This window comes from Castor canadensis, chromosome 18 (genome assembly GCF_047511655.1).
Source record: "Castor canadensis chromosome 18, mCasCan1.hap1v2, whole genome shotgun sequence".
In the NCBI taxonomy this organism is placed as follows: domain Eukaryota; kingdom Metazoa; phylum Chordata; class Mammalia; order Rodentia; family Castoridae; genus Castor; species Castor canadensis.
Window position 1 is genome coordinate 14,099,658 of NC_133403.1, and position 20,751 is coordinate 14,120,408.

A 20,751-nucleotide genomic window follows, 5' to 3' on the forward strand; every position below is an offset into this window, starting at 1 on the left:
ACCAGCTTGGCTTTGAACCACAATCCTAATTTCTGCCTCCTGAGTAGATACGATTTAAGATACACATTTTTAAGCCATTTACTACATACTACAAAGCTTGTTATCTTTTAAAAAAAATTTTTTTTAATTTAGGTTTCTATTTTTTTTTTTTTTTTTTTTGGCAGCACCGGGCTTTGATCTCGGGACCTCATGCTTGCTAGCCAAGTGCTCTTCTTGAGCCATTCTGCCAGCCCTTTAAAAATGTTTCAAAAAATTATTTTATTTTTGAATTAGCATACATTAATATGAGATGGTTTCATTGTGATAATTCCATACATATATACAGTGTACTTTGAACAAATTCACCCCCTCCACTCCCCCTTTCAAAGTGTTTAGTGGGTTTCATTATAAGATATACATATATTTAAAATTTATATTTATATGTACTCAATCCTTTTCACCCTTCAGTATCCTTTCCTTTTCCCTCTCACCCTAGCCGTTGATCCCTAACAGTCCTCCTTTTACATTCATGTTCCATTATCATCATCCTTCACTTTTTGAGCCATTGCCAGACTTCTTGAGCAAATCCATCTAAAGTCTATACACTTCTTTCAGCATCTTCTGGATGGGGCGGGGTTGAAAGGCATAGAATGTTGCAGGTGATCCTAGAAAACACTGGGAAAGAGCAGTAGTAGGGCTGTGAGAGGGAAAGGAAAAGCGGCCAGTGAAGGACATATAGTGGAGGAAGGTACCCCTGCGGGCAACTGGAACTCAGTCCCACTGGGGATCTCATCAAAGTTACCTCACAGGAGAGGTAAGGAAGCCTGGCACTTACCAAAGTATCTTCCCTCACTGTCTTAGGGCTTCTGGGTGGGTGGGGAGAATTTCTTTGCAACCCTTCCTACTTGCTCTGTACATTGGGTAACAAGCTTCAGTAGCCAGAGTAAGGTGCCCAGGGAGGACCACAGGTGCTGGCAGTGAGCATTCTTCCCGTAGAGGTGAGTGCTAAGAGGTTGCAGATGGTGCAATAACAATGTGCACTACACCCTCCACATCGGAAGGGATGCTCCTCTGGTCCATGTCCAGATACACACGCACACGCACGCACACAAAGAAAGCAGTGAAGTGAGGAAATGTCCATTAAGGGAAGAGCCCAACAGTGCACAGAAGGTAGGACTCCCTGGACAACCAAAGCACAACATTGGCTCCAGGAAGAATGCAGGATAAGACCAAAAATTAAAATCGCAGCAGCACTCACATTTATTAAACACTAAGTGCCTGGCGTTGGGTGAACGATTTACACAGCATCTCATTTGCCCCTGGCAACAACTCTATGAAGCAGGCTCCAATTATTGTCTCAGTTTTGCACAGAAGACAACCAAGTTTCTTAAAAATTGAACCCCAGCTCTGCCAGCCTCAAAAGCATTCTTTCTCAGCCATTGGACTGAGAATGAAACAGGAGAGGGCAATGGTGGAGTGGCTCAAGCCGTAGAGCGCCTGCCTAGCAAGCATTAGGCCCTCAGTTCAAAAGGATGCTCAGTCGCCTAACCACACATGCACACGCGCGCGCGAGCTGTGGGGTGGCGGGAGAGGGTGGAGTAAACCACATATCCTTCCTGCTCATTGACAGTCCCTTAATGCTTATCCACAAAGTGGATCGCAATCACGCAAGGTCCCAAGCATCTTCTTCCCGATATCTCCCACATATCCTCAAGGCCTATGGACCTCAGGACCGGGCTTCCGCAGCACAGCGAGATTTCAGGCAACCCCCCCCCCAACCACCAGGTGATGCGGAAAGGGGGATTACCCCTCTCGGGTCCCAATGAAAAGTCCATCCCGGATGCGCAAAGCGAGATCTCAGCACACAATGCGAAGCAGCCTGCGACCCCAATCAAGAGCAGGCTTGGCCAGGGCTTCAGACCCTTCCCAGGGGTCGCAGCCCCCTCTCCAGTGGGCTCAACCGCGCCGAGGACACCTCCCACAAGGCTTCGAAGCACTCGGGTCGGTATCGCTAGAAAGCTTGCAAAGATCGGAGCTGAGAAAAGGCGGGTAAAGTTCCTTTTGATAAGTTATGAATGGGGAAAAAGTGTTTGTGGAACTCATTGTTAAAACCACTGAGCCCGAGACTCGGGCGGCGCCGGGCCAATCCGAGCCCGGAGGCTATTTTGAAATCGCTCTGGTAGCAGCCAATAGGTGTGCGAGAGGCAAAGCCCCTCGCCGGCGCGGGCCAATCAGCGTGGCACTATGCTAAGGAGCCGGGGGTACGGCCCCTCCGACTGTCAGCGGGTTAAAGATGGAGCCGGCTGGCGAGAGGGCGCCACGAGGTGCGGGGTCGTTGGGGTGTGATCACCGGTGCGGACGACCACCAGGACCCTCTCCCACTAGCCTGGGTCTTGCTCCTGCCCTGAGAAGTAGGGGTCTCTATTCGTGTGAGTAGCCGGGTCTGAGATGGGGGGCGCGGAAGAGGGGCCCTATGGGGCCGGACGTGTGGAGGGACGCTACCAGGACCTCGGACGTCCTCTCTGCTCTGGGAAGTCTAGAAGGGCGGGAAGCCCCACATTCTTCTGTTCAGCTGTAGTCCGCTGTGCAGGAGAATCTGTTGGAGAGGACGCAGAGCCCATACTGGGGGCAAGGGGCCAGGGATGGGATCTTGAGCCGGAAGGGGCGCATCGTCCGGGAGTTTGAGACACCCTTCTTCTCCCGGAGCCGTAGGCCGGGTTAAGGAGTAGGGTCGTCGGGCTGTACTCACCCCGCTCCAAGCACAAGCGAGCTTCGGACTGCGGGTTGAGCCCGGGCCCCTCTCCTTTGTGTATGTGCCCCCTCCCCCGTCTGGCCCGTCTGCTCTCTTAGCAGGGCTGGAGTCTCTTCCACCAGAACCTGGATCTGGTTTGGGTGCACTGTGGTTCTGAAGACCGCAAGGATTGCAACCCCTTTGGGATTCGCTTCCCTGCCCCACCCATCCATCCATGGTTCAGCTTCCCGCCCTGCGTGTACTAAGGCGATGGGGTCCCCCCCGCTTACTGGCTGCAGGTGCTCTGACGAGGTTGCACTACTGTGCTCTGAGAAGCAGTGCAATGATATTGTCAAAGCATCTGGAACCAGCCTTGGGAACCCCTCACCCACAGCCCCTTCTTTCCTCTCTTTCCAGGCCTGGTCCCTTGGGCCTACAGGCCCTCCCCTCCCCCTGCCCAGTTCACTCCCTTCTCCATGGAAACTTGAGATTCTAGCCAGGCTTGGGCCTCTGGGGTCAGAGGGCACCCTTCCCCCCAGGCAGAGGCCCCGCCCCAGTGGGCCTGCATTCCAGGTCTCAGATACCACCCACCACCACCAAGAAAGGCCAACAGAGGCGCTAGTAGGCCTGCCCGATACTCTTTCCCTGTTGCACTACTGTGGGCCCCTGGGAAGCAGTGCAATGATGAAAGGGCATTGGTCAGGCCCTGCCCGCCACCCACAGCACTTGGTGGGAAGAGGGTTTGCTGCCTCACTCCACTTCCCAGCTGAGAAAACTGAGAGTAGAGATGAATCCTTGAGATCATCTCCCAAAGCTGTCATCCTGATCATTGTTGGTCAGGTGCATAGGCAGAGACCCCAGATTCAGAAAGGCTCTGGTTTGAAGCTCTTTCCACACTGGCTATCCAGGCACACTGGCTATCCAGGTAAGGTTGGGGCCTTGTGAAGAAATAGGTGTTCACTGCTTTGCATGAAGGGGCTTCCCAAGCCTGTTTTAGATCCAGCTCAATCCCGATTATATGGGGGTGAACTGAATCCAGCCTTCCCTGAATTCTTGAAAAGAGCCAGGCTTGGAGAGAGTGTTCTCTTGGGTTGGGTCTTGGGAGGGGGAGTGAGATAGCTCTCACCACGGCATCATTTACCTTGGGATTAGGGTTCAGCAGAAGTGACACTATCTGGAATAGATGGGAGAATTGGGGTATAAAGCCTGCAGGAAAGACCCATCAATCATGCCAACTTGTTCTCTTACAGGGAACTGTGCCCTGAGCCTGCAGGAGGGACTGTGAGGTGTCTGGCATGCCTGCCTTCCCAGCTGGGATAGGGGAACTGGAGCTGAAATTCCAAGGAAACTAACCCTAGGTGTACTTTTAGGACCACCTCTACCATCAGGACACTGACACAATGTGTCCAGTGGCAATCATTCAAGTTTGAGAGAAGGCCCAGGTTTCCACCTGGGCTTTGAGGAGTACCCTTTATCCCTGGAACACTGGCTTCAACCCTCCCTTAGGCATACAAGCACTGGCACCCATGGAGAGACAAAGGGCAATGACATATGCTCCCTTGCCTTCTAGTCCTGGCTCCTTGTGTCTCCATAATCCCAGAGACAACTGACTCAGGCCTGTTTTCTCCTGGCTCCAGGGGCTAAGGCTGCAGGTGGCCACCCCTCCCCCACTGTGCAGATTCTGTACCCACTGCTGAAGATTCTTCTTGCCGGGGAAGGCTTGTAAATCGGGGCTAGCACTCCCTCCTGGGGAAGCATTCCTCTGGCACCTCAGCACTGGATAGCAGTTTCTCCCAGTAGCTGAAGTCTCCATTATACTGGGAGCCTGTGAGGGCAGAGATCATGTGTTTGGGCCTTTTTGTTTTAAATCTCCCTTGGCTGTGCCTGATCCAGAGGGGACCAGTATACTTGTTTTGTTTATTTCTTGAGACGAGGTCTTGCTATGTAGCCCATGCTAACCTAGAATTCTCAATCCAGGTGCCTTTGCCTTCCAAGTGCTGGGATTACAAGAGAGTACCACTATGACTGACTATCACAATATACTTTAAAAAAAAAAACCACAAATAACATACAAAGTGTGAAGCATGGTTATAAGCATAAGAAGGTAGTAGTAATCAGGGGTCTGACTGACCTTCACAGTATATATATATATATATATATATATATATATATATATATATACATATATATATATATATATATATATATATACATATATATATATATATATATATATATATATATATACATATATATATGCTGCTTGAAAAAGAAGGCACATCATATATAAAGAAAAGGTTCATTTTGAAAGTCCCACAGTGTTCAGGAAGCAACATGGAGACTTGGACCCAGGTGTATCTGACTGAGCCTGTCTGCACTCTAAAGCAAGATGCACAAAAGTGACCCTGTCCTCCTAGATTCTTTCCACCTTATGTCCTGGCTTCAAGCAGGAGGAAGTGCCTGGACCTAGAGGGCTGGTGGTTTGGCTGCAGACAGCAAAAATCTGGTAGCCTTCTCAGAATCACTCCATGGACCTCAGGGCTGATGGAAGGGAAAGACAGGAAGCAGTCCAGAATACACCTTTAGTGGCTGGGTTGACGGTGGGTTTAGCTGCTGACCAAGCAGAGGAGGAAGAAGCCATTCTAGAATTTCAGGGTGAGATGCCCAAGAACAGTCCCCAGCGGACATCTGAATGTGGGCCTAGAGCTCAAGGGAAGCCTGAACCTGAAACGATTTGCATTGGTTAAGATAGTTCTGGAATCTGACCAGGACCAAGAGGCAGGGAAGATTTTACAAGATGGTATGGTGAAGATAGGACCTTCAGAAACTCAGAAGGGCAAGAGTAAAAGGACACTGAAAAGGGGACAGTGAGTAGAGTGAAGTGGTTGTGATGGGGAGGAGAAAGGATAGGGTTGGGGAGGGGGTTGTTATGCTGGAGGGGAAGAGGGTGAAGTTAGAGGAGTTAGAAGAAGAATGAAGTCCTATGGGCATTGCCTTGGTGAGGGGGAAGTCTGCAGACTAGAGAAATAGAGTGGGGGAGGGGGAAGGGGAACTGGAGGTTGGAAGAGGGGTGGGTGCCTTAGAGGAGTTGTTAGATACCAGGCGATGACCATGTCCTTTGTGTGGCCACCGGCAGAGATCCTAGGATGGGGCCTCGTTCTCCACGTCGAAGACACGAGGGCGCATGCCCCGAACGGCCGGCATTGTCACGTGCACGAGGATTGGCTTGGCCCCGCCCCTGCCTCCACTTTCAGTGCCTGGGGTGGGCGGGGGAGGGGGGCGGCTCTCGGCGACGGTACCTGCGTCAGCACCAAGGCTGTAGGGGAGAGAGTGGGTGCGTTTCTGTAGCTCCAGCCCCGATCCTCGGGGATGGCCCCTGTACCCCCATCCTCGGGGCGGGCGGTGGTCGACGAACCAGGACCTTCCCGAGTCCCACTCCGACGGCCACTCCGCCCCCAGGCAATCTAGGCCCATCACCAGCAGTCCCTCTCGGATGGAGGTCCTGGACGAGTTCGACAGCGAGTTCCCTCAGAGTGTGACCTTCTGCCAGCTCATCTCCGAGGAGGACTTCGAGAGACAGGCGGCGACCTACACCGAGCGAGCCCTGCGCCGCCTCTTCCGCACCCTCGACCGCAACCCGGCGCTGGCCGAGAGGGTGGTGCGCAAGGGCAAGCAGACCGAGTGCGAGCAGCGCGGGCTCCTCTCCTTCCTTTGGGTGCGGTCGCGGGAGGGGAGGTGGGGACCAGGAAGGGCGGAGCTCTGATGATGGGACTTGGGGGGAGGGGCTGAGTGGGGAGGTCACTGTGGGACCTAGCTGGGGCTGCAAGGTAATGTCTTCAGGAGCCCATGGCTGCCTAGCCTGGGGGATGAAGCTAACAGGTGACTCACCCCTTGGGCTACCTCTTGCCTTTCCTCCCCCGTTTTTTGTCACAGGCGAAGTTCAACTGTGCTGTACAGGGGGAACTGAACCGGTGCAACAGCATGGGTGCCTTAGAAATGCACCAACGCCTGGAGCAGCTCAAGAAGCGCATTGCTCGTGTGCACCTGTACTCCCAGGGTGAGGCTCAACCTCTGCGCACACTGAACCTGGAAGTCTGAGCCCAAGGCAGCTCTGCAGGCCCATTGCAGCATCAGCCAAGCCAGGGTGGCAGGGTGACTTGAGGTGCCCACCTCCATTTTCCAGGCTGGATTTGCTTTTCTTGGATTAGGTTTTATCCAAAGAGGAATGGAGAGCCTGGAGCAGGCAGAATTCTGGGAGAAAAGGAGGCACAGCTTTTACCTAGATTAGCTGGGTGGGAGACTGACTTCCACTGCTTCTTCCTGGCTGTGATCCTGAGCAAGTGAGGGTTACCTTTTTTGAGCCTAAGCGTGGTTGTCACTCAGATTGAAGGGTGTTTTGGAGTGGTGTGTGTAGGGTAGCAGGCCATCCCTGACTTCAGTGATTCAGCCACTGACACAGAACTACTTGTCTCTGACCAGTGCATGGCACTTGTTTAAGTTTCTATTAGGGAAGTACAGGATTACAGGAATGAACCATAGCCCCAGGCTATGCCATGCTTGTTTTACTGTCTGTACCCACTTTCCTTTTCCTGAAGTATTTCAAGAGAAATCTCAGATATTGTCATTGTACCCTGAATACTTTAGAATGTATCTTAATTTTAAGTTTTTTTTGTTTTTTGGTGGGATGGGATTTGAATTCAGGGCTTTGAGCTTGGAAAGGAGGCACTCTACTGCTTGAGCCAAACCTTCAATAGTCCATTTTGCTCTAGTTATTTTGGAGATGGGGTCTTGCTTCCAACCAAGCTCTTCCTGATCTCTGCCTCGCAAGTAGCTAGGATTACAGGTGTTGGGCCACCAATGCCTGGTTTAATTAAAAGAACATTTTTTTTTAAGAGGGAGTATAGCTATGTTGCCCAGGCTGGCCTTGAAGTCATGAGCTCATGAGCCTCCTGAATGCTGAGACTACACGCATGTACTACCATGTTTAGCAAATCTTAACTTCATTTGTTTAATTAATTAAAAGGTTTTTCATAAATGAGGATCAAACCTGAGGCTCTACCACTCACCTATACCCCCTAGCTGCATGCATCTTTTTTTTTAAAGGTTTTATTTATTTGGTGGCACTAGGATTTGAACTCAGGGCTTCATGCTTGCTAGGCAAGCACCCTGCAGCTTGAGCCATACTACCAGACTGCATGCATCTTGATTAAAATAAAAAGATATTTTGTGACATAATCACAATGTCACCATTGTGACATAAATGACAACAATTCCGTAATATTAGGTGATACATAGTCATCCCACAGTCACGTCTCCCCATGGTCTACCAGTGTTTTTCTACACTTGACCTGTCACATCAGGATCCATTGAGGCCCACGCATTGGTTTTGGGCCTCAGGCCTCTTAGGTTCCTTTTGCACTAGGGTGACCATATAATTTGTGCCACCCAAATTGGGACAGTTGTGATCACATGAAGATGGCAGGTATAACCTGGGCTTGCCTTGGGCAATTGAGAATCCATGACTTCTGTTGAAGTCCTCTTTGAGGTGGAATGGCATCATTTCTTCTGTCTCCCCATCTACTTGAACTGTGTTGTCCTCTAGGAATCCCACCTTATGGGTTTATGTCTGTTGTGGAGTCTGCTGGTAGTGTGTGCTTTGTCCCCCTTCTGCTTATGTTTCTTCAACAGTCACTTTAAGTCCTTTACTGGATTGAGGCTTAGTTCTTCTGGTGCGCTGTGTTCAGTAATACGCTACACTAGAGGAGGGGTAATTTCTAAATTACACCAAGAGGTCCAGCTCAACTAGGGGTACCCGCTTTCCCTGGTGCTACATGTGAGTCATCCATGCCACTATTCCTCTAACTGGCTTCAAGGTTGTTTACCCCTGTTTCACAGAAGAGGATAGAGGCATGAGGAGGTTAGCTGCCTTGTGCAAGGTTGCATAGTCAGTAACTAAGGCTAGACTTGGATTTGGGTCTGGGTTGGTCCAGAAAGCACAGGCTGTTAACCTCCAGGCCAGTGCTGGGTGCCGGTTATTATCTTTGTAGATGAACCGTTCTGATGGGCTGTATAAAGAGTCTGTTAACACCCACTTCACTGATGGTCTCCAGCTTTGAGTAGTAGAATTAGTCAGACTCGTTGAATGCAGTAGGAAGACCTAAAAGAGTGGAAAGAGGGTAGGCACAGGGTCCTGTCCCTTAGCGATGCCTTCCCTGAGCCCATCTCTGTACCTTCTCCATTGGGTTTCTTTGTGAAGAAAGCACCTCTTCCATGCCCCGTGATGGCCCTGGGGCTGGGCGTAACCTCTCTTCCATGTCCGGTGATGGACCTGGGGCCAGGCATAACCCCTCTTCCGTGCCTGGATGCTCTCTACTGTGTTGTCAGACCCAGCTTCCCACAGTGATTTGGGGAACAGGCAGCAGGTAGCCTGCACAGGCTAAACCCAACCTTTGCTGGCCGTGATACTTCATTCCATCCCATGAAATACTGCTGTTGAAATCAGACAACCCAGCATGGATCCTGCCTGTGTCTGTACAACAGAGATAGAGGTTTCTGTCTGTCTCTATGGGGCTATGAGATTGGTGAGATGGTACATGTTGGCACCTATCACAGTGGCCCTAGGTATTGTCCTGGGGTCCTCTTTGGGGGCCTCCCCCTTTTCCTTGCTGGAGAGATGATGTGAAGGTACTGTACTATTATGTTTGGCCTCCACCCTATTGTGGCCACCGGGTGGCACTTACTGTATCTTTTGTGACAGGTGCCAAGAAGAGGAGAAGGAAACTCAAAGTGAAGAAACCAAAACCCATCTTACAGGACCGGGCGACCTCCCCATGCCTGCCATCAACCTTGTTGCCACCTCCGCCGCTACCACCTGTCACCACCATGGACTCTGTGGTGGCCTCATCACCCCCTGTCTACACTATGCCTAGGGTCTTTGGCCCCTTCCCTCCGCTGTCCAGCAAGCCGGTCAGTGGGAGCACCCCCACTCCAGGCAATCCTGAGGGGGCAGCCTTTGGACCCTGCTCAGAGCAACCTCTATGGCTTGCTCTTCCCAGCTCCCAGCCATGGCTCTTAAAGCACTGCAGAATGCTCTTTGCAGACAAGGCCTTATGTGAAATGGCAATGGATGAAGCAGATAAAAGTGGGGTGCCCTGATTGAATGGTCACGGGGGTGGGGGTATCATGGAAGGCACAAAGCTACACCTTCTCAGCCTAGGTGAGCAAGGCAACCCAGGTGCACTGAGCAGGATTCTGGGACTCCCAAAGGACACGTGGAAAACCGTAGGTTTCTCTCACATCTTTAGTTCCATGCCGACCTCTCCCCAGGGTGTTGTCCCCATGCTGCCTTCCTGCTTTCAGTACCTGCACCTCCATGCTCCTGTTTATCTTTTTTCTTCAGTACTGGGGGTTGAACTTAGGGCCTTGTGCTTGCTAGGCAGGAGCTCTACCACTGAACCACTCTACCAGCACTGCATTGGTTGTTTTTGAGATAGCGTCTTATGTTTATTGCTCAGGTCAATCTGGACCCCAATCCTATTTGTGCTTCCCCATGTGGCTGTAATCACAGGCGCCAGTCATCAATTAAGAGGGGGTCTTGAACTTTTTGCGCATGCTGGTTTTGAACAACAATCCTCCCCATCTCTGCCTCCCTAGTAGCTGGGATTACAGGCTTGAGCTACTTTGCCTGGCCTCAGTGTCCTGTTGGGCACCTCACTTTAGGTTCTTCCTCTTCCTCCAGGCAGCCTTCTACCCCTTGGACTGGGGTAGGACCTCCTCAGTCAGCTGCCAGCCCTTATTCTATCCCCTGTACCCCTAAAATGCCAAGCTCAAGTGGCCATTGATGTATCTGCTGAATGGATGAAAGTCGTATAGTTCTGGTTCTTGTGTAAGGTTTGTATTTCTGCATGAGAAGGCCCCTCCTCAACTTGTCCTGAGATTTCCTTTGTTTCCTGCAGATGGAGAAATTAGACATTACAAGGTCTGAAGTGAAATTAAACTGGAATGGCCTATCATCAAACCCAAAGAGGTACAAGGAATTTACCATGAGCTTGAGGGAAAACAGAAAGGAACATTTCAAAGGGAATCCTGGGAGCCAAACTCCATTGTTGTTTTGGCCCCACCACTTAATTCTCCCCACAATGTTTTTATTTATTTTTGTGGTACTGGGGCTTGAACTCAGGGCCTTCACCTTGAGCCACTGAGTGGGTATTGTCCTCATTTCCCAGGGGAGGAGTCTGGGCTCTGTAAGGGAATCCTGCACAGTGAGGCTGTGGAGGAGCCCAGGGCTGACATCCTATCTCTGCCTTGTCTTGTAGTCACATGGTTGATCTGACTCCATTGGTCCTCAACCCCGGAGGCTTTCATTTCTCATACTTGGCTGGAAACAATGCACACAAACTCCACTGCCCTGGCTTCCCCTGGTAAGTCAGCCTCCCAGGGGAGGCTTTGTGCCTTATGCCCCTCCCAGGCCTAGTTTTAGTTGGCTCTGCCCTATCTGGATCTTCTGTCTCTGACAGGCATCATATTAATATGTACTAAGGCCAGAAAAATCCGCATTATATTTCTTCCACTTCTAGGAATAACTCTAAATATAATCACAGGTACCTAGTGCTTGTAAAGGTGAGAATGCTTGACAAACCACCCAAAGGACCAACAGACAGGGAATACCACCAACCAAGGCACAGCCCTCTGATAAATTGTGTTTTGCAAAGCAGGGGTTCACTGACTTTAGTTTTTTTTTTTTTGCAGTACTGGGATTTGAACTCAGGGCCTATGCCTTGAGCTACTCCATCAGCCCCCACCCCCCCTTTTTTGTTTGTGTGATGTTTTTTTTTCGAGATAAGGTCTCGTGAACTATTTGCCCGGCTGGCTTCAAACCTCGATCCTCCTGATCTCTGCCTCCTGAGTAGCTAGGATTACAGGCATGAGCCACTAGCGCCCAACTACTATGGGTTTTAATCACTTGCTTTTTCCTTTTAGAATGTGAAGTGTTTCCCTTGTCATTGGATATTGTTCCAAAGTGTGATTTATATAAAATGTTTCATTGCAATTTTTTTGGAGGTGCTAGGTTTGAACACAGGGCCTTGTGTTGCTAGGCAGGCTCTTTATCACTTGAACCATGCCTCCAGCCCTTTTTTTGCTTTAGTTTAGTTTTCAGATAGGGTTTCATGTTTTTGCCAAATTCATCCTCAATCTTGATCCTCCGACCTATGGCTTCCCACCAGCTGGGAGTACAGGCCTGCACCACAGTATCCAGTTTGTTGGTTTAGATGGGTGTGGGGAGGGTTTCACTAACTTTTTTCCTGGACTGGCTTCAAACCAAGATACCGCTGATATCTTCCTCCTGAGTAACTAGAATTATAGGTGTGCGCCACCACATCTATAATTTTTTTAAAAATAGATTTTTATTTTTTAGAGCAGTTTTAGGTTGATTGCAAAATTGAGCAGAAAGTACAGAGATTCCTGTGTACGTCGTATCCCATAATAGGCATAGCCTTCCATATTATGAATGAGCCACACCAGAAGGGTACATTTATTGAGTTTGTTGAACTACACTGACACATCAACATCCAGAGCTTCTGGTTTACACGCTTAGTGTTGCATTTATGAGTTTGAGCAATGCTAGTGACCTATAGCCTTCATTACAGCATCATACAAAGTAGTTTTACTTCCTTAAAAATCTGTGTTATGGCTGGGCTCGGCATACTGGTGGCTCACGCCTGTAATCCTAGCTACTCAGGCAGAGATCAGGAGGATCACAGTTTGAAGCCAGCCCTGGAAAATAGTTTAAGAGACCCTATCTTGAAATACCCAACACAAAAAGGTTGGCGAGTGGCTCAAGCAGTGGAGTGCCTGTGTAGCAAGTGTGAGGCCCTGTGTTCAAACACCGGAATGACCACACACACACACACACACACATCTGTACTCTGTGTACTTATCCTTCCCTCCCTTGATTTCCTAGCGACCCTGACCTTTTTACATCTCCATGGTTTTGCTTTTTCCAGACTGTCGTATAGTTGACATGCACAGTGTCATATTGTCATCTTCCACTTAGTGCTATGCACTTAAGGTTTTTTTTTGGAGGGGGAAGGGAGGGTAGTGCTGGGGATGGAATCCAGGGCTTTGAGCATTTCTCATGTCTTCTCATGGCTTGATAGCTGCTTTATTTTTGGCGCTGAATACATTCCACTGCCTGGATGTACCACAGTTTATTTATCCACTCTTGTACTGAAAGACATCTTGGTTGCCTCTAAGTTTTGACAATTATGAATAAAGCTGCCATAAACATCCAAGTGCAGGTTTTCAAATGAACATAAGTTTTCAACTCATTTGGGTAAATACCAAGGAATATGTTTGCTAGATCATATGGTATGAATATGTTTAGTTTTTAAAGAAGCTGCCAAACTATCTTCCAAAGTGAATGGACCACTTTGCATTCCCACCAGCGATGAATGAGAGTTCAGATGACTTTTTTTTTTTTTTGGTACTGGGGTTTGAACTCAGGGCCTTCACCTTGAGTAACTCCACCTACCCTTTTTTGTGAAGGATTTATTTGAGATAGGGTCTTGTGAACTATTTACCCAGGCTGGCTTTGAATCGCAATCCTCCTGATCTCTGCCTCCTGAGTAGCTAGGATTACAGGTGTGAGCCACCAGCACCTGGCACTAATTTTATTTTTTATTTTTATTTTTGGGTGTAATGGAATTTATTAAAAGTTGGGGGGAGGGATTACAAAAGGGGGCATGGTATGACCAGGTGGAAACTGGAAGCAGAGAGACCACTATCCAATTTTAAAACATTTTCATCACTTGAAAAATAAGAGTAGGTAGGCGTGGTGGCACATGCCTGTAATCTCAGTACTTAGGAAGTAGAGGCAGGAGGATTGAGAATTTGAGGCCAGCATGGATTACATAGTGAGACCTATCTCAAAAAGGAAGAAGGACAAGAAAGAGAATAAGGAAGTAGAGGACCTGTTTAGTATATTCAAGGCCCTAGAGTCAATCTAGCACCAGCAACTAAGGTGGGTCATTTGGTTGGAGTCCAGCCTGGGTAGCATAGCAAGACCTTGTCTAGAGAGAGAAGAGGAAAGGGGAGGGGAGGCAAGGAAGGAGAGGGGAGGGAAGGAGAGAGGCGAGGAGACAGTTTACAGTGGGAGAAAATACTTATAAATCATCTCAACAATGAGAAAGCAAACTGATTAAGAGATGGTCATAGGATTTGGCTAGACATTTCTCTGAAGAAGATATATAGATGTCCAGTAAACAGGAAAAGATGCTCACCATTATTTGTCATTTGGAAAATGTAAATCAAAACCACAGTAAGATAACACATCATGTCAACTAGAATGGCTGTAAAAAAGACAGACAATAACAAGTATGAGGACGTGGAGAAATTGGAACCCTCCTGAGTGGCTGGCTATAATGGTTAATCTTGATTGCCAACTTGACTGAATTGAGAGACACCTAGGAGATTAGTAAAGCACACCTGGGTGTGTCTCTGAGGGCATTTCCAGAGAAAATTTGATATGAGAGCTCTGACTTAATGGTGTAATCCATTGATGTATTCAATATTTGAATAGACTATTGGGAGGTAGTGGAACTGTGGAAAGTGGGGCCTAATTAGAGGAAGTAGAGGTCTGGGGGCATGCCTTGAAGGATAAATCTTGGCCCTGGACCCTTCCTATTCCTTCTCTTTGCTTCTTGGCTGCTCTGAGATGAACTGCTTTCTTTCTTTCTTTTTTTCTTTTATTCATATGTGCATACAATGTTTGGGTCATTTCTCCCCCCCCTCCCTTATCCAACACCTCTCCCTCTCCCCCTCACCCCCTCGCTATCAGGCAGAAACTATTTTGCCCTTATCTCTAATTTTGTTGAAGAGAGAGTATAAGCAGTAATAGGAAGGAACAAGGGTTTTTGCTAGTTGAGTTGACTTGCACTGCTTTCCTGTACATGTGTGTTACCTTCTAAGTTAATTCTTCTTGAACTAACATTTTCTCTAGTTCCTGGTCCCCTTCTCCTATTGGACTCTGTCACTTTAAAGTATCTGCTTTAGTTTCTCTGCATTGAGGGCAACAAATGCTATCTAGTTTTTTGGGTGTCTTACCTATCCTCACCCCTCCCTTGTGTGCTCTCGCTTTTATCATGTGATCAAACTCCAATCCCCTTGTTGTGTTTGCCCTTGATCTAATGTCCACATATGAGGGAGAACATACAATTTTTGGTCTTTTGGGCCAGGCTAACCTCACTCAGAATGATGTTCTCCAGTTCCATCCATTTACTTGCGAGTGAAAACAGCTTTCTTTTACCATGCTCATCCTCCATGATGATGTCTCTGCCTTGTCATGGGCCTAAAAGCAATGGAGTCAGCTAACCATGGACTGAAACTTCTGAAATCACAAGCACAAAATAAATCTCAACTCCTTTTAAATTGTTTTTCTCAAGTATTTATGACAGCAATGAAAAGTCTGTAAAAATGGTACAACTACTGTGAAAATCAGTTTTCCGATTTCTCAAAGCATAGCGTTCCAGTAGAGCCCAGCAGTTCCACTGCTACGTATATATCCAGAAGAGCTGGAAACAGTGACTGGAACAGATATTTGTTTGTGAGTGTTCATATACCATTATTCACAATAGCCAAAGGATGGAAACAGCCAGGCACAGGTCGCTCACGCCTGCAATCCTGGCTACTTAGGAGGCAGATCAGGAGGATCAAGGTTTGAAGCCAGCCCAGGCAAATAGTTCAATCTTAAAAAAAACCATCACAAAAATAGGGCTGGTGGAATGGCTCAAGGTGTAGGCCCTGAGTTCAAACCCCAGTACTGCAAAAACAAAACAAAACAAACAAAAAGATGGAAACAACCCAGGAGTATCCAAGATGAATAAAAAAACGTGATACTGTCATACAATAGAATAAGTGAAATAAGCCAGACAAACAAGGACACATAATAAATAATTCCACTTCTTCATCTAGAACATGCAAGTTTTTGAGTGATGACAAAGTTCTGGAAATAGTGATGATGGTTATATAACATTGTGGATGTACTAATGCTTCCCAATTGTACACCTAAAAGTGGTTAAGATAGGGCACTCATTGGTACAGCATGTGCTTACATGCACAAACCCTGGGTTTGATCCCCAGCACTGCAAAGAAAAAAGTTAAATTGCTAAATTTTATATGTGTTTTACTACAATAAAAAGAGAAACAAGCTGGGTGGTGGCGGCTCACACCTGTAATCCTAGTTACTCAGGAGGCAGAGATCAGCAGGATCTCGGTTTGAAGCCAGCCCAGGCAAATACTTCTTGAAACCCTATCTTGAAAAAAAACCCATCACAAAAAAGGACTGGTGGAGTGTCTCAAGGTGTAGGCCCTGAGTTCAAGCCCTAGTACTGCAAAAAATAAAAAACAAAACAAAACAAAAAACTGGGTATGGTTGTGCATACCTGTACTCCCGTCTCCAATTTGGCTGAGGTGTAAGGGTCACTTGGCTCCAGGCCACTTTGGGCAACACAGCAAGATCCTGTCTCAAAAAACAAAAACAGCAATGGAAAAAAACTCAGGTCAAGAGCTGGTGGCTCATGTCTGTAATCCTAGCTATTCAGGAGGCAGAGATGAGGAGGATTGTAGTTCGAATAGTTTTCAAGACCCTATCTTGAAAATATCCAACACAAAAAAGTGCTGGCAAAATGGCTCAAGTGGTGGAGTGCCTTCCTAGAAAGTGCAAAGACCCTGAGTTCAAACCCCAGTCCTGCAAAAAAAATTTTTTTTTTTAATTTTGTTTTTTGAGATAGGGTCTCACTAAAGTCCTATTCTTCCTGCTTCAGTCTTCCAAGTGCTGGGATTACAAGTGTGTGCCATGCTGACCTAGTCCTTTTGAAAGGCAGTGTTTTCAAACATACCAGTAACTATAGAGATTCTCAAATTCTTTTGTTTTTTTTGGGGGGAGGTTTGAACTCAAGGCCTCACGCTTGCTAAGCAGGTACTCTTATCACTGGAGCCACTCCACCAGCCCGAAGTTGTCAAATTTTTTAATCCAGTGTTTCGAACCTTGGAAACTGCCCCCAAGGAAATAAGGAATAAAAAAATTCTGTTTATGAAACATCAGTTAAAAAGAGGGAATCTGGAAACAGATTAAATATGCATTCATATAATTATGGAATATTATGTGACTGTTAAAATTGCAAATATGGTCAGACATTATCATGCACTTTCATAAATTAAACCCAAGTGGAAGCTATAGGCTTCCACACTTTTTGACAGATGAAAAGGAAAGGGGATGGAAGGGAGTGAGAAGATGACTGATTGCTGAGTGACAGAGGTTGCTTTATTTTATTTTATTTTTTTTTACAATGTTGATAGGAAGCAAAATTTCAAAGTAAAACTTGTTTTTCTTGTTTTTTTGTCTTTGTTCTTTGGCAGTACTGGAGGGTTGAACTGCTTGTTAGGCAGGTACCACTTGAGCCAATCCACCAGCCTCAAAATAAAACATTGAGCACCGTCAGACTATCATAGAAATTGGGACCACCAGGTGGGGCTGTGGTCTTCACCATCATTATTATCGTAATTATTTTTATGGCCCTGGGTATTGAACCCAGGGCCTCCTGCATATTAGGCAAACATTCTACCATGAAGTTACATCCCAACCCTGTCATTATGTTTTCGAGGCATAATTTTATCAAGTTGTGATTTAATTAGGCAATGTCACTTTTTAAAAAAAAAATCTTGCCTTTGTCCCTTTATTAAGGGAGTTGCATTTTCTGAACCATTTTGAACATAAACTCCATTGGCTGGGGCAATGCCCTTCTAGTTCTTAGTGGATCCAGTGGTCCAGTGTATGTGCTGCTCTGACTGTTTCACTCCATCGGGAGATACAAGACTAGCTTTCAGTTTTCCATTAAGTGTAGCTAGTGTTGGGATTAGTGTCGGTATGTATAAAGCTGTTCCTGAATTTCAGATGAATTCCCTGCAGTGGAATCACAAGGGGAAAGTATGAACAGTTAACAAGAGATTTTTTTTTTCAAAATCTAAAGGTCATAGGTTTACTGTAGACAAATGGAAACCTACATAGAAAAGACACATCCGATTACTCCTATTCCCACCTCCAGAAATTACCACCATTGGTAGATTTCTGTTTCAGTGTAGGCTTCTTTCTAGGATACACATATTGCAGTCTGTTATAGAATTGATATTGGGAGGGTCCTATCAGGCAGTTATATTGCATGGAACTCTGTAGCATGTGAATTTCTTCCTACATCATTAAAAATATCTGTAGGCTCACCAATAATAACTTATACACAATACTCCATTGTATAATTGGAACATTATTTACTCCACTGTTCTTGTCTATTGAAATACTTATACTGATGGAGACAATTTTTAGGCTCTTGGTGCATTTTGCTTTCTGAGTGAGCTGTGCTGTCATGGTTGATATCAGCAAAATTATTTTTGGCAGTACTGGGGTTTGAACTTAGGGCCTCATCCTTCCTAGTCAGGTAGTCTACCACTTGAGCCACTCCGCCAGCCCCTTTTTTGTGTTAAGTATTTTCGAGATAGGGTCTCTTGAACTACTTGCGCAAGTTGGCTTTGAACCATGATCCTCCTGATCTCTGCCTCCATAGTAGCTAGGATTGCTGGTTTAGCACTAGCTAAACTGGGCTATTTTTAATTGGTTTTTAAAAAAAAACTTAGAAGCTGAAAACTCCAGTTTCATCCTCCCTACCCCCTCAAAAGAGTTTAGGAGCTGAGGATGTAGCTCGTTGATAGAGCCTAGCATATGTGAGGCCCTTGGTTTGATCCCCAGCACCTCAAAAAAAAAAAAAAAAACCTTTAAAAAGCAGAACATATTCCATGTGAAAAAGTTCACAATGCAGAAAAAAGCACATGGCTATACATGTTGGCTCAGGCCTGTAATCCCAGCCCCTGGGAGGCAGAGGCAGAAGGATCAAGATTTAGAGACCAATTCGGGCTACATAGCAGAGTGTCTCAAAAACAAAAACTAAATCAAAACAAAACGAGAATACATAAACACACACACACACACACACACACACACTACTTGTTTTAACCCAAGTAAGATCATATTTCATGTATTCTCCGCCACTTGGTTTTTTCTTTTCTTTCTTTCCTTTCTTTCTTTTGGTATTGGGGCTTGAATTCAGAGCCTACACCTTGAGCCACTTCACCAGCCCTTTTATGTGATGAGTTTTTTCAAGATAGGGTCTCATGAACTGTTTGCCCAGGCTGGCTTTGATCCGCGATCCTTCTGATCTCTGCCTCCTAAGTAGCTAGGATTATAGGCGTGAGCCACTAGTGCCCGGCTTGTTTTTTTTTTTCCATAATGAACCAGAGGAACACCTTCCTCATTCCTTTAACAGCAGCAGAATAGTCCATTGAATAACTGTACTGTGGTTCCTTTAGCTATCCTCTCATAAACATTTATTTAGATTGGGTCTAGGTATTTTGCAGTCACAAACATTGCTGTAATGAACAGCCTTAAATATGCTCCATGGGAGAGGTTTCTGGAAGTAGTGTTGTCTTGGGAGCCATCTTACAGGCTAGGGATTTTGTCACGTGTACATTTGGTGGCCCTGTATACTAGTGTTCTACCTCATAGGCATGTGTCATCTCTCTCCCATGTAGGACTCCAGCCTGTAGTGGATCCCCCAACACCGGTGGGACTCCATCCCCTGGTGTGAAGGCTTCCATCTTCACCCCACCTGTCCTACTCAAGTTCCAGCCTGTATCCAGACCAAAAGAAGATTCAGAGAATGACCCTGGCAGCGCAGAGTCCATGCCCCCCAAGAGGAGCCAGTAACTTCTTCCCTACAGATCACGGCATGAGGAATAAATAAAATTCCCATGGAGATAACATCTTTGTACTGGGGTCCCCAGGAGTTGTGTGATCCACAGGCTCCCTCTGACCAGAAGAGGGCACTGGGGAGTGCAAGCCTGAGCCACCTGGGTCTGAGCCTGTGATGTAGGTGACTGGCTCAGCGCCATGTGACGTCCACTTGCTTGCACTCTAACATGGCAATTCAGATGTACACTTTGAAAGAGAAATGGGGGTATTAGGGGGTATGCTCTCCTTTCTTTTGGTGACTCTCTGGCCACTTTGGGCCTCTCTTCACTTGAGTTGCAAGTCTGCTGTGTTTTTTCTACACTTGGCCCAAACACAAGACTATCTGGTGGGTGGTTTTATAAACTGATATCTTCTTCCCTGGAGGAAAGTGAGCAGGCCTTGTCAGTTTCCACTGGTCCTTCCCTAAGGAATTTCAAAGATAATGTGACTTATTGTCACCTCACATGCTTGTTAAGTCCTCACTAAATAAATGCTTGATGGCAGGATGCCATGTGGGTGCCTGTAACCCTAGCATCTCAGGAGGCAGAGATCAGGAGGATTGAGGTTCAAAACCAGCCCAGGCAAATGGTTTGCAGGACCCTATCTTGAAAAAATCCATCACAAAAAAAGGGCTGATGGAGTGGCTCAAGGTGTAGGCCCTGAGTTCAAGCCCCAGCACTGCAAAAAAAAAGAATAAATGCTTGATGATTACTGGACATTAGATGTATTCATTGAGCCATGGTGTATGCCCTATACCTTCCTTGGGACTGGAGATAATAAACCAAGCAGTCAGTGGTGTTGCTTGTGTGCTTGTTCGCTGTGGATCGGGTACCTCTTTTGTGAAGTGACAGCTGAGCAGATTCTCCATGGCCGACGAAAAGCCCAAGGAAGGAGTCAAGACAGAACAACAATCATATTAATTTGAGGGTGACGAGGCAGGATGGTGCTGTGGTGCAGTTTAAGAGGCATATACCACTTAGCAAACTAAGGAAAGTGTATTGTGAACAGCAGGATTTATCAGTAAGGCAGGTCACATTCTGATTTGACAGGTAGCCAATCAATGAAACAGACACAGCTGCACAGTTGGAACTGGAGGATGAAGATACTATTGATGTATTCCAGCAGCAGACAGGAGGTGTCTACTAAAAAGGGGTTCTCTTTCCAGAACTCTGTTCAAGGATACATTCTCAATTAGAAAATTGCAATT

The 20,751-nt window shown here is 46.8% G+C and overlaps 1 protein-coding gene and 1 pseudogene across 1 annotated transcript; both read left to right on the forward strand.

Moving 5' to 3' along the window:
* The first annotated feature begins 5,757 nt into the window (after window positions 1–5,757).
* On the forward strand, window positions 5,758–20,698 carry LOC109684334 (uncharacterized). Its single transcript, XM_074060814.1, has 7 exons — window positions 5,758–6,044; window positions 6,170–6,425; window positions 6,644–6,767; window positions 9,468–9,676; window positions 10,666–10,736; window positions 11,026–11,130; window positions 19,346–20,698. The coding sequence occupies exons 1-7, from the start codon at window positions 5,857–5,859 to the stop codon at window positions 19,518–19,520; spliced, it is 1,128 nt and encodes a 375-aa protein (XP_073916915.1). The 5' UTR covers window positions 5,758–5,856; the 3' UTR covers window positions 19,521–20,698.
* Window positions 20,411–20,690, forward strand: LOC109684335 (small ubiquitin-related modifier 2 pseudogene; annotated as a pseudogene).
* Window positions 20,699–20,751: the final 53 nt, after the last annotated feature.

Coding starts and splice junctions, on each gene's coding strand:
- LOC109684334 (XM_074060814.1), top strand. CDS start 5,857: ATGGGGCCTCGTTCTCCACGTCGAAGACACGAGGGCGCATGCCCCGAA. Junction 6,045..6,169: donor GGCTGTAGGGGAGAGAGTGG/GTGCGTTTCTGT, acceptor CTCCGCCCCCAG/GCAATCTAGGCCCATCACCA. Junction 6,426..6,643: donor GGCTCCTCTCCTTCCTTTGG/GTGCGGTCGCGG, acceptor TTTTTGTCACAG/GCGAAGTTCAACTGTGCTGT.